At 41.9% G+C, this 12,634-nt stretch overlaps 1 protein-coding gene across 2 annotated transcripts in view; it reads right to left on the reverse strand.

The window, feature by feature from the left end:
• Positions 1–619: 619 nt before the first annotated feature.
• The window catches only part of Ap3b1 (adaptor related protein complex 3 subunit beta 1), a 194,720-nt gene continuing 182,705 nt past the window's right edge, over positions 620–12,634 (reverse strand). The window contains exons 26-27 of one of the 2 annotated variants that reach the window (XM_005065647.4): positions 12,170–12,308; positions 620–1,347 (exon numbers count right to left, since the gene is read on the reverse strand). In XM_005065647.4, coding sequence (XP_005065704.1) covers positions 1,194–1,347; positions 12,170–12,308 — 293 coding nt within the window. In that variant the 3' untranslated portion in view covers positions 620–1,193. The remainder of the gene's footprint in view (positions 1,348–12,169; positions 12,309–12,634) is intronic. The other variant, XR_005869832.1, reaches the window with a different exon arrangement.

A 12,634-nucleotide genomic window follows, 5' to 3' on the forward strand; every position in this document is an offset into this window, starting at 1 on the left:
GTTGTCTCAACAACAGCAGCAACAAATCCAAAATATAAAAGCATTAGAAGAGTTTCCTGGTTCATACAGAACAATTTTGATAAAGATGGTTACTTGCCTAAATTAGCAAATAAAATAAACAACCTATAGAAAGATGCTAATACATATAGGCCATACAATTTTAACAGCATATAATCAGTTATGCACTAGTCAGATTTGATAAGAGTTGGGCACCAAGATTTTTAAAGGGAAAATGAAGTTAGGGTTTATTTAGCAGGTATAGCAGACATGGTAATCAGATCTCTAACCCTGCACAGAAAGAGATGCCTTGCTTCACACACATGGCCTTTTGCTTTGTTACGAAGCACTTTTTAACCTCTCTGTCGCAGTTAGAAAAGGTATCCAGTTTAGAGAGCTTAGTTCCAATGCATGCTAGTCATCCCAACACTCAGGAGCAGAGGATTCCAAAGGCCAGAGAAGGCTGCTCAGTGAAATCCATCTTAGAGAAGGAAAGAGAAGAGCAAACCCAACAAGACACGTCACCTTGTTGGGAGCAGTTTGTCTTTCATTAACTAAGCCCTGTGAGTCTCCACAGTGTGGCAGGAAATACCTGGGAATAAAGAAGTTCAGCCAGTGAGGGTCCGGAGAGGCAAATGCTAGTTTATTTAGCTTATTATTCAGGAGAAACTTCATGATGACAATTGTCAATAACCAATTACAATGTGAGGAAATTCAAAGAATGGAATTTTGCAGAGACCATTTTTTGCATTTAATTATAAAAGTATGCTCTCTCCTTTTCATACACCAAGTTGAGAGGCCGTTTAGATGATTTCCTTGCTAACTTTTGCTTACTGCTTGAAGGAGGGATGATTCTCGATGAATTTTTTTGTGTCTGATTCATGTCCATCATTTTCAAAAACCAGAAGGAAGATGAGGCCAAGAGAAGTCTGAGGGCATAGGAAATGCTGCATGGATTCAGGAGTTGAGAAACCTGACAGTAAAATATATGTTCTTTGGTTAGCAAAGCGAAGAGGGAAAAGGATTGCATACACGATAGATACACACCAGCATTCTAAAGCAGGAGACAAGAATGTCAAGAGTGTGCTCTTCCCCGCTGCCAGATGGAAGGGCTATTATTATAAATGAAAGGCAGCAGTAGTGGGTGCCAGGCACTTTTGTTGTGTGCCAGATCCTGAAGCCCAGATGTAAGCAGGTTACCCCTGGGACAGGACAGGCTTCAGCTCCCGCAGCAGAACAGAGCCAATCAGGGTTTTCTCGGTGTTTATGATAAGTTGGGCTGTGGAGCCTTCCTTCAGTTCCACTGTGACTAGCATCAATGACCCACTGTGCACAGTTTTAGCTGCAAACCTGCAAGAAAAAATAAAAGAGAGACCTTTTATCCTGAGAGGGAAAAAGAGGAGAGAGCATATGTTCAAATAGGTTTAAAGTAACTCTGTTTCTTAAATGAAATATTTGACTGAAGGTTCCCTACTGCTCCACACCTAAAGTCAAGCATCCTTTAGGAAAGTCACTAAACTGTCCAGTCCGTGCTCACCACCTGCAGGCCACTTTAGCGTGCTCTACAGACAGAACAAGAAGAGGAAGCACACTCCACTTACTGGTGTGAACGGCAGGCTACGAGGGCAGTCTCCTTAGGACATACTTAGGAAAACACCCATTCACTTGGCAGTTAACATTTACCAGGCTATTTTAAATATGCCACCACATTTTTATTTTTAAAACACGCTAAGAAAAGGTACCTTTCTCAAAGAGCTTGGAAATTTAATTCCTCATATCTAAAAATGATTATGCAAGAGGAATTAAAAATACATTATAAAATTTTTCCTACGTCTCAGGGAAGTCACTCATGTAAAAAAATACTCAGATTCAATCTCCTGTTAATGGCAACATGAAACAAAGTCACATGACAGTCAAGTGCTACCAATACCCTCATTTAATATTCAGAACATTAGACCTTCGTTTTGCTTTAGGATATAACAGAGGAAAGTTGAGGTCTAATGTGCTGTTACTAAATTCCAAGACACGAAGAACCTACTAATTACATGGAATTAAAAGCAAAACTAGCCTTTTAACACTGCAATGGACTGAAAAGCTGCCGGAGGCACAATGAACCTCTGTCCGTCCTGCTACTCCATTCTGCATGCACAGAGGGGCTGAAGGCTGGGAGACTGGCACCCCCTCCTCTGCCCCCTCTCCCTCATGGACCATGCTCTGAACATTTTGGGGGGAGGGCATCTGATTGTAGGGATGAGTGGAGAAAAACAAAGTTGCTGCACATGAGCTTTTGAAAACACTAACAAGTGTGGAGCAGGTCTGTGACCTGCTGTGACCCCACTTTGCAGGGCCAATCCCCTTTCCCCTCTCTGGGTGACACGTGTCTGAATCTGAGCCATCTGCCTCAATTTGCACGACATCTTCAGCCACAATGGCACCCAGTTAGCCCTGACAACAGCTCACAATACATAGAAATAAAACTGCCGCGCTGACAGCATGCTGCGGACTATTCAAGAGCAAACCAACTGGTCAGTGTCTCATGTCTGACAATTAGCATGGGCCTTGCACAGAGCGCACAGTGTCCTCGGGGATCTGTTTAATTACCATCAACATAAAAGAGGGAGTTTATCAGGAGGCACTCAGAAAAAGTTCACTCCCGACTTAATTAAAATATTAGCCACTTAAGCAGGAAGCAGATTCTCTTTAAATGAAAAGTAATTTCTTTTTTGAGTTTTTAAAAATGACATCAAGATCTTATCTAGCACATTAGATTCTTCTTTTTAAGATTCTAACCAGCCATGTTGGCCCAAACAGAATGATGAAAATTAGTTGTTCTTCAACAATCAGAATAATTCAATGAAAGAAAAAAACAGATATACTCATCTTACTTGGCTAAAAATAAGAATAGCACTTTGACAACACATGGTAAAATGAGAGTTAATGGTGCTCTGCCAAAGCATGTCAGCAATCTTCCTAATTCTTTATACAGAGCTGTAGCCATGCCGGGGGTTTGTAGGAATTGGAGCGGCTGTCCCTGCAGAGAAGCGACACTAGTGAACCAGTTCGGGAGTGTACACCACAGCCGCGTTTCTAAGGAGGTTTTTATAAGCTTTACACAGTATCCGTCTGCTTTCTGTACAATGCACAGAGGTTAGGCACTCTGGGCACCTCTTCCCTTTGTGAGCACCAACCTCTCCCTCACCTCCTATGGATCCTTACAGATTCATGCATTTTTGTCTAAATTAAAAAAAATCTTTATGTATATGTGTCTGTGTGGGTCTACGTGTGTGTGTGTGTGTGTGTGTGTGTGTGTGTGTGTAGGCCCACCATAGCTAGAAGAGGGGTGGGATCCCCTGAAAATGAAGGTATAGCCAGTTGTGAGTCACCCCATGTGGTTGCTAGAAATTGAACTCAGGACCTCTGGAAAATCAGTGAGTGTGCTTAACCACTGACTCATTTCTCCAGCCCCCGGTCTAAATTTTAAAGGCTGTATATAGCTCCATAGGAGGTATTTCTATAGTTTGCTAAACTAGTCACAAGGATACAATAGCTCTAGATTCCCATCCATCTACTCAATTTCCCCATAGATTTGGTCACCATACTGTAATTCATTCAACAACTATTTCAGCAGAGGTCTCTATTTCTGACAGGGTTACAATTATGTAAACAATAGTCTTTTTAGTCCCTTTATTTACTTAACACTTGTGCCTGGGGACCTCAGAGAAGATTGTGTCTGAATAGGAACACAAAGCACCATTTGAATTTCAGGGCTGTATAGCCCTAAGGTACATTTTATTTCTCTTCCATTAAAGCATGTAAAGAGTTAATGTCACAATAACACCAAGTAGGCAAAGACAAATGTCAGTATGTTTACAGAGATTAAAGTTAGTATCTTGAGCATGCCTTTCAAACCCTGTTACAAAACTCTCAGTGCCTGAAAGAGCAGGGCCATGAAGCAGAGGCGCTTGCTTAGCTGCAACAGTGGAGTGCAAGCCACCCTAGCCACCACTCTGGGAGCTGCAGTCTCATAAGCGGGGGCTGTGTTCAGGCAGCACATAGGCTGGAGATGGTGCTCTAAAGGGGGAGCTGGAAGATCACATGTTCTGACACACCCATTTCAGTTCAAAAAGAATGTATTTAACTGCAACGCTGTATGATTACATCTGGGTTCTTTGGGTCCATGGAGGCAAAACCACTCCCCAAAGTTGCTAACCCTTTACGTTCTGAACAGGCCATGTTTTAGTATATACTTAAGTTATAGTTATGGAAAGAATACTAGTTAATAAACAATAGCTAGAAACCTTGGTTGTCAATACATGTTAAATTTGATGGCTGACATCAGGTCTTCAGTACTTGGTCTCAAACAAGGTCCTACTGAGACACACTTTTTTCAGGAGGCGGGTAAAGTTATGGCCACTGTAAAGTAGCTATTGTTTATACCATGTGACTAGAGGTGGCTGGGAAGTACTCACACAAGGTCATCTGACTCAACGAAGCAGGGGACTGACAGACAAGGGGGTGGGGCTGAGGTTCACTGAACTGAGTCTTAGTGGGACACAGGGCCAGCACATGACAGAGCGGGGGTTCAGATCAAAGCACTCCGAATCCAGGTCAAATAAGTCTCCCAACAGTCGCAAAAACACACTCAATGTTTGCTTTCACCAGTCAACAGAAGACCTCTCCTATTTACCTAGTGTGTGTACAACCTTAAGAGAGATTTCCTCCTTCCAGAATTATGTGCTTCCTTTGTGTATTCTTTGAGTCAAGGCAGCCTGACTGAATTCTGCCGTATTTTTATCCTTGCTTTTACAGATTAAAGAATTAAAATACAGTCACCTATTCCTTCCAAAGTCACCATAATGAAAAAATACAAAATCCTCTTGAATAGAGCTGTAAAAGAGAGGGAATACCAGGAGACCAATCAAATCTGGAAAAGCAGGGACACCACAAATGAGGACAGGCAGATGCACTGTCTGCGTACCACGGCTCGTGTTATTAAAAGGACAGCACCTAGATGCTTTTCATTCCATCCTAATATTAAGCACTTTATAGTCACCAGCTGAGAAGGTAAAACTATTGGGATGTATCTGTATGACACCTTACTAAATGTCCTGTCTGTTATCTCTACCAATTGACATTCAGCCTTTGTAGAATCCTTAAGATTCAAGAAAAAGTCCAAATAAGCTCAGGCTGTGACCTAAATGAGAAAAAAAAATGTTTCACTCTTTTAAAAAGTTATTTTCTAACTATTGTCGGAATGATGAAACTGGTCACATAACAATAAATTCTGAATAAACATACTGTCTGCAATTCATTTCGATTTGTGAGAAACTGGCTATGGTTCATAAATGTTCTTTCTTTCCCCCCCTCAAAGACAGGAAGTGCCGCAGCTCAATGTTCTAAGGAGTAAATGCAGCAGCACAACTTGAGCGAACGAGCTGTCTCTCAGAGCTGCCTCCACCTCCGAGCACCCACACGCGCTCCTGACGCAGAAGCAGGCTCCCGCACCCAGCAACAGCTTGACGACATGCGTTTTCTTCTCTTGGATAGTCTTCCTGCTTTATGATTTTTCTATTCTGAGTCCAATTTCCTTGTGCTTTCTGTTCTGCTGATCACCAGAAGCTGCGACAATGGCCCACTCAGGCTAAAACTTTTTTTCTGACCCTGTACATGAAGCCTTCAATTACTGCCTGCTGAAGCAGACAGGATCCTATTAGCAAGAGAGACGATCACAAGATGCACTGTCCTGCCCTAGCTGTATAAAAATAATTAGTCCAAAGTTGACAAATGTGTAATGAAGGCACACAATCATTATATGTAAGAAAGCCTGGCTTGGATGAGGTCCTAAACATCAATACCATGGCGTGGGGTTTGGAATATTATCTTCCAAAGGATTCAAAATTGTAAATCTTTACTGCCTTGGCTTAATACAGTTAAAACAGGAAGCAATTTTGAACAGATAAAGATTCTGTATGTTGCAAAGAATTCTATTTTGCTGACTATAAAATTGCATTTAAAGTTAAGCTCATTATACTATTACTAGTAAGAAAAAAATGACAAGAGATTAAAACTGAGAGAATTTACCCAAGGTAAGGACCCTGACCTGGACCACCGAGGACACTTCTCCCTAACACACAGACAACAGGAGCTAAGGGAAATAAGCTTCCATTAGAATGTGGATTCCTATTCCAGTCATGAGAGATGGTATAAAGAAAATCACCCCACCTCATCAGGCCAGGGATGTGTTCTCTTTCTTTGTACACGGAAGCTAAAACTTAAGTGTGCTCCACCCCCCCCCCCAAAAAAAACAAGCTCCCTCCCCCGCTGTCCACCCAGTATCTCTGGTTTGCCTGCCTGGTGGGGTGTGGGATGAGACATTGTTAACAAGAGGAACCACACAGTACTTTCTTTGATTCCTGACAAAAGAGTCAACCAAGAAGAATACCTTTCTTTCTCATTTTTTTTTTTTACATGAAAACATCTATTTATTCTCATCAGTGAACTACTGCATTACAGGGCATTACCTCACAAACAGAGAAATTAAACACAGAATGTTTTAAAGGAAGAATCTGCTGTGCAGTTTGGTTACGTGTGAAATATCAGGACCAGCTTTCTGTGTAAAATTTACTGAGGTCTGCATTTGTTTTCAAATGAGAGATGCTGCTTTTGAGCCAGCTGGTACAAGCAGATCCAAAAGCAGTGCTGCCCTCTAGTGGACAGCCACCAGCCAGCAGAGGGAGAGTGGACCACTTACCGTTTCCCTGACTCAGTTCTGTTGGACTCAAAAGGTGTCATACTGGAGAAAAGACGCAATCAGATATCATTACATCAACAAACATTTATATAAACTCTGTTTCAGGACAGATTAAATATGGATTGGCAGTAGTCTTGGCGCTTCTGAAATGTGTGCAGCAAGACAGCCAATATCACAGGCTAAGCAAAATTGCTTTCACTACAATCCTCAAAAACCACATGGAATTTAAATCTAGAGATTCTATGAGAAAAGAAAACAATCAATAAACAAAAACAGTATCCTGGAGCCAGATGTGGTGGCTCACACCTATAATCTGAGCATCGGAGTGGCTGAGGCCAGTCCAGAGGCAAGGCTTCATCTCAAAACAACAAAACACACCACACTAAGCAAAAAACAAAACTGAAACCAAGCAAGCAAACAGAACAAATCCCCCCAAACTCAACTACACTATCAGAAGTTTAATCAACCGAAGGATGGAAGAAAGGCAATTACCAAGAAGTGACTGTGAGACTCATGGGCAGATCTTATGGAACAGAAAAATGCACATAAAAGTATATCCCCTATGAATATCATTTAAACGGTTATGTGGCAATGGGACTTACCAGGAAGAAATTAAAGAAGTCACTTATACCTGCACTTTAAACTACCATGTGTTGGTAAATCAATGACCAGGACTGCCAAGGATATACTATTCAATTTAGAACACCAGACTTTCTTAGTGATTAGTGACTAAAACAACAAGAGTGAAAGATTTACTCTCCTAAGATCTTTACCATCTACAAGGTGCATATGTCAAATGAGAACAGGGTAGGCAGGAGATGAGTTTTAATTAACACCTATGGGGGAAGGAACAGAAGCACGGAACATGAGCTGAGACAGACAGAGGCTCTACCACAAACTAGCCTGGCACCAAGCACTGGAGTTATGCAGATGCCCACATTTCCCAGTACATGGTCAAATGGGCTAACTTGTTCATGAGATGACAAGAAAAGACATCTCAAGATAATACCAATGCAAATGTAGCAACTCTGAACAAGGTGAAGTGCTGGGCTGGTGGAAGACACCCTTTCTTAGTGACCTGGGACTACTTTGAGGGCACTGCTTCAGCTAACTCACAAATGAGCCCACAAACACCTCACGGGGGCTGGAAGCAGCTTCAGTGGCAGAGCACAGGTTGACAGCGTGTGTGAGGCCTGAGAGATTCAGCATGTACCCCTCACCTACTAGCACCCCTTTACTGCTTTTGGAGGAAAATATATAAACAGAGAGTATTTTTCCCCATGCTATGTGGCTGTCCCTAGCTAGGTAACCCGGGCTACCCCAAGCTGTGGACTTTGGAACACACATGCACAGGGCTGGTCCCCGATAGGTTGAGCTGCATCATGGAAGTTCCAGGTAGACAAGCCTCACAGTCTCCCACCTAGTTCTTTCCAGAGAATATCCTTAGAGATTTGAGGATTATGAATGGACATCTAGTTTTTGAGTTTGGGTACAGCATCGATCATCTGCACTGTCATTAGGGCAATCGAGCAATGGCACCTCAGTTTCTAACTTACTGGGTTTTTCTCAGATATCTTTTCTAGCCCTTGACAGGCCCACGACTCCTACACCTTGTCCTCAGTAGCCTCCCTTAGAACACATGAGCTTCTGACTCTGTGGAGTCCATGCAAATGCTAAGAATGCTGGCCATCCCGCCAGCACAGCTCTGCTCATGGATTCCCTTCACAGCTCTCCCACAATACATCGTGCACCAAACACATCTCACACAAGAAATAAAGCTATTCCACTACATTTTCAGTAAATGCTTCGGGGGTGATCCCCAGGCTGTTTGTTTGGGTAACAGTGTGACCCGGAAAAGAGCAGACTGGCGCAGTGGCTGCTACCACTCTAAGATGGCTGGCGAGGCTCTCCACGCAGCACCTTTCCCTAAACCAGTGAGAAAAGCCAACCGGAAGACAGAGCGGACACAGACGGCCAACAGCACGTCAGCTTTCTGATGCTACTGGTTGTTCACGTAGAAATACCATGCAAACTAAAGGTGGGTATGTTTTCTCAGTTGATCTTTACAAGTATTAACCACTAAGGAAATGCTCTAAGTCTTTGAAGTGAACTCTATAAAACTTGACTCGTTCTTTTCTCAGTGCTGGAGGCTAGCCTGGCGCAGCATGAATGCCAGGCAAGTGTTCACCACTCAGCTGCATTCCCAGACACATTTGATTCCTATGTAGAGTCAGCTTCATACTAGGTTGTCCAGGCTGACCTTGAACTCACTCAGTAGCCAAGGCAGGCCTTGAACTTTCTATCCTCCTGTCTCAGCCCCTGAGTAACTGAGACTACAAGTCTACATTACCAGGGCCAAGTATCTTTTTCTTAAAGAGGGGTGTTACTGTTGAAATGATAGGCATCATCTTTCTATTATTTGTCCCGTGAAAGTTCCCGCTGAATACTGTTGCACACTTAGGCACATTCATCAAGGTTTACTTTTCTTAGGAACTCATGTATTTTTAAAATTAATGTTTAATAAAAAAAAACCAAATTTTGGGGGGCTGTAGGAATAGACTATTTCAAAGCAAGACAATGGGAACTTTATTCATTGAATGGTTAGGAAGAATACAATGGTACTATTAAAAGTCCTATAGGAAAGAAATGATCTTGAAAATTAAGGAGAACATATGCCATATGTAACAAAATATCATACAACAAAATTTAGTATCTTAAAAAGGAACAGTTGAATGCTTTCTATGTTTGGCATTTTAAAAATAATCTAAAGTTCTTGGCAAAAAGAATGAGAGTCATTAAGAGCCTCACAGTATTTCAGTGTTGTCATCAGCAGATGACAGCTAGGCTTAGAGACAAAAACAACAACCCGTAGGATAACGTAACAGCAAACACTACAATTTTAACAATATACAACAACTCAAAAAATACTAAACTGTCAATTTCTGTTATTAAACTATAAGCAGCAATTGTTATTTCATTTAAGTGAAATTAACAGAAACATTGATATAGATTTTATAAGCAACTGAAAAGAATGGCAGAGTGTTAGATAATTAGCAAAATAACTTGAACCAACTTGATTGAAAAATACAATAATGCAGTGCTTATAGCCTGGAAGCCTTAGAACAAATGTTTAGGGTATTATATAGCCATATTTTTGAAACACATGAACGTTTTCAGGTGTGGTAGACCTGAGATGTAAGTTAGGACAGCACAGTCTATCAAGTCTACATAGACCTTTTATTCCTATTGACTCTCCTCCCCCAGGCTGCAGAGCCCAAGTCCAGGCCATTAATGATGGAACTAAACAGAAAAGCGCCATGAGATCCTGTCCACGAGGACTGAGCACATTAAGTGCCATCTCCATGCTAAGCTAAGTGGTTCTGAGTTATCTGTCTCCTTTGCATTAGCAGTAATAATTGAACACTGACTGTGATTTTTAATTAAAGTCATTTGACCAGGCAAGAGGTTGCAAACCTCCAGAACCAGTTTCAGGAAAATTATGTGATAATCAGGATTATAAAACTGGCTTTTGAATCTCTGACCAGTTCTGCTCTCCAGCCTACTTCATTCTCGGGCATGCCTTTCTCTTCTGTAATAAACTCTTATTTCTGTCAGTAGAAAAACAAAATACAAAAAAAAAAACAAACAACAAAACAAAACAAAAAACTATGGTAAGCATCCTTCCTAGCCCTTCTTCCAGTAGGAAGATAGCTGTCATATTACTCAGCTTAATTTAAAAACTAATTTTACTTCTTTTTATCTCAGAAATAAAAATCTGTAGGACTGACTTCTGTTTTCTTAAGAGCAAAACCTACAGCCCAACAACCAGCACACAAGAACTGACGCGGACTTGGGCGTGAGAACACTCGCCTGTCTTCTGCGCATTGCAGGACACTATGAACCCTGCAGACTGCTGCAGTTCTAGAGCGCAGGGAATGCCTCGCAGTAAGCCAGAAGGTAAAGTTTAAGAACTCATAAACATCAGAGAAAAACCACAGGAAAACAATAGGGAGTAGCCAGGGGCTGGGACAGCTTGGCAGTGGAGAGCTTGCCTGCCATGTCCAAGATTTCAGTCTCCAGTGCAAGTGGGAAAAACATCAAACAGGAGAACTCAGAACTAAAATGCTCTCCTTCTCCTGAAAAAGCTCTCTCTTCTCTCGTGTTGAGCATCACAGGAGACAGACAGTCGAGTTTGCAGCATGGTGCCAGTGTGATGGACTTTCTTCTATTTGCTTACTTTAATCACCACCCTCCACGAGATGGACAGGGTCTCTTATAAAGTAAGAAATGGAAACCTCAGTGTTCTCGACTGATTTACCCCAAGCTCCACCCCCTTGTGTTGCTATAAACAAAAAATAAAAACAAAGCACGCCCTCCTTGAGTAGCACACACAACTTGACTCTGTCCCAAGAGCACAGAGTCACCCAGGCAGCTGTGAACAAAGGCCTCTCTGCTGTGCAGAGGGCAGGCTTATGTCCTTCTGCAGTTGTCCCAGGATTTCAGTTCAGCACCCGCTTTAGCTTTCTGCCCATTTCATATAGGGAGTGAAGGTAAATCCATAAGGAGGATAAATAACCTGCTCTAGATCTCGAGGCTGGGCGGAGCAGGTCTAAAACCCCAAACCACCATGGCAGATTTTACACAAGGGGCTCTTCTGCCTGAGCTGATACAGAAGAAAAACAAAAGAGGCCTAAACGGCTGCCTTTTAAGGCTAAATTTACTTCTGTAATTGATGACTGTATGAGAAAGAACAAACCAAACACGGTGTGTAGGCATCTGCATGGCAAAGGATGCCATGACGCAGTTTGTGATGACTCCTTTGTGCTCACAAAGACCTCTTGAATAACCATGTGGATGAGAGCTAATTCTTCTCTACTTTCCCCTCAAGCGACCGGCATCACCAGAAGACAGAGTGCAAACATGAGCCACACTTGTCACTACCTCTCAGGACACAGGACCCGGATGCTGGGATATTCAGGTGCCTGGAGGAGGAGGTGGTCTTAACCTAGAGGCTGTGTTTGGCCTGCTCGTTGTCCAGCAGCTCCTCAAAAGTCAGAAGCAGCCTTAGGGAGTACCTGTCAAGGGAAGGCTGTGTCTGTGCACCCAGTGCCCAATCTCCTGTTAGAAAAGAGTTTTTTCTAGAAACCCAAATACAGAAAAATAAGGCACATTCTTAACAGCGTTATAAAAGGCATCTTAAGAAGTTACCAAGTTATTGTAAAATGTAGAGTTGTCTGAGCATCCTTCAGAAGTAGCCACGCCAGTAGGATGCTATAAGATGAGGACAAGACTTTGACTCAAACCAATCTATAAAGCAGATTACCAGGGCACATGGTTACTTACTGACAAAGAAAGCAATGAGTTAAAAAGTACGCGTATGAATATAGGAATTTTCCTCACTCCACAGGTTAGTGAGCCCACCTGTGAACGTTATCTTGGCCCGAAGGCACTGCGCCCAGGTTGGCAACATTCACAACCTTCTGGAGGATCATGGAGGGAGTGAAGTTCTGAGGCGCAGCGATGACTGTAGCAGAAGTCTCATTCATTCCAGTGAGCATTCCTGTAACAACAAAGGAAGGTTCCATTCAGCTGGTCTTGTTTTGAAAGGGATTTGAACAGTTTTAAACTCATAGTCAAATTTTAAAACTTTTCTCAATGAAAGATAAACTACTTTAGAGGTTAATTTATAAAGTAATTACATAAAATTAAAAGGATACCAGTGTTTCTGAGATTAAAAACTGTGTAGGAAACACATGAGATGTTGTTAAAAACAAACAAACAGAACATTCTTCATAAATCTGATTTTAACTAGTACAGGACAGAACCTGAGAATTCTAAATAAGAAGTTTTTCTTTCTTTTGTTTTTTTAAACTTCACTCCCTTTGA

This window comes from Mesocricetus auratus, unplaced genomic scaffold (assembly GCF_017639785.1).
Source record: "Mesocricetus auratus isolate SY011 unplaced genomic scaffold, BCM_Maur_2.0 Super-Scaffold_100020, whole genome shotgun sequence".
Classification (NCBI taxonomy): domain Eukaryota; kingdom Metazoa; phylum Chordata; class Mammalia; order Rodentia; family Cricetidae; genus Mesocricetus; species Mesocricetus auratus.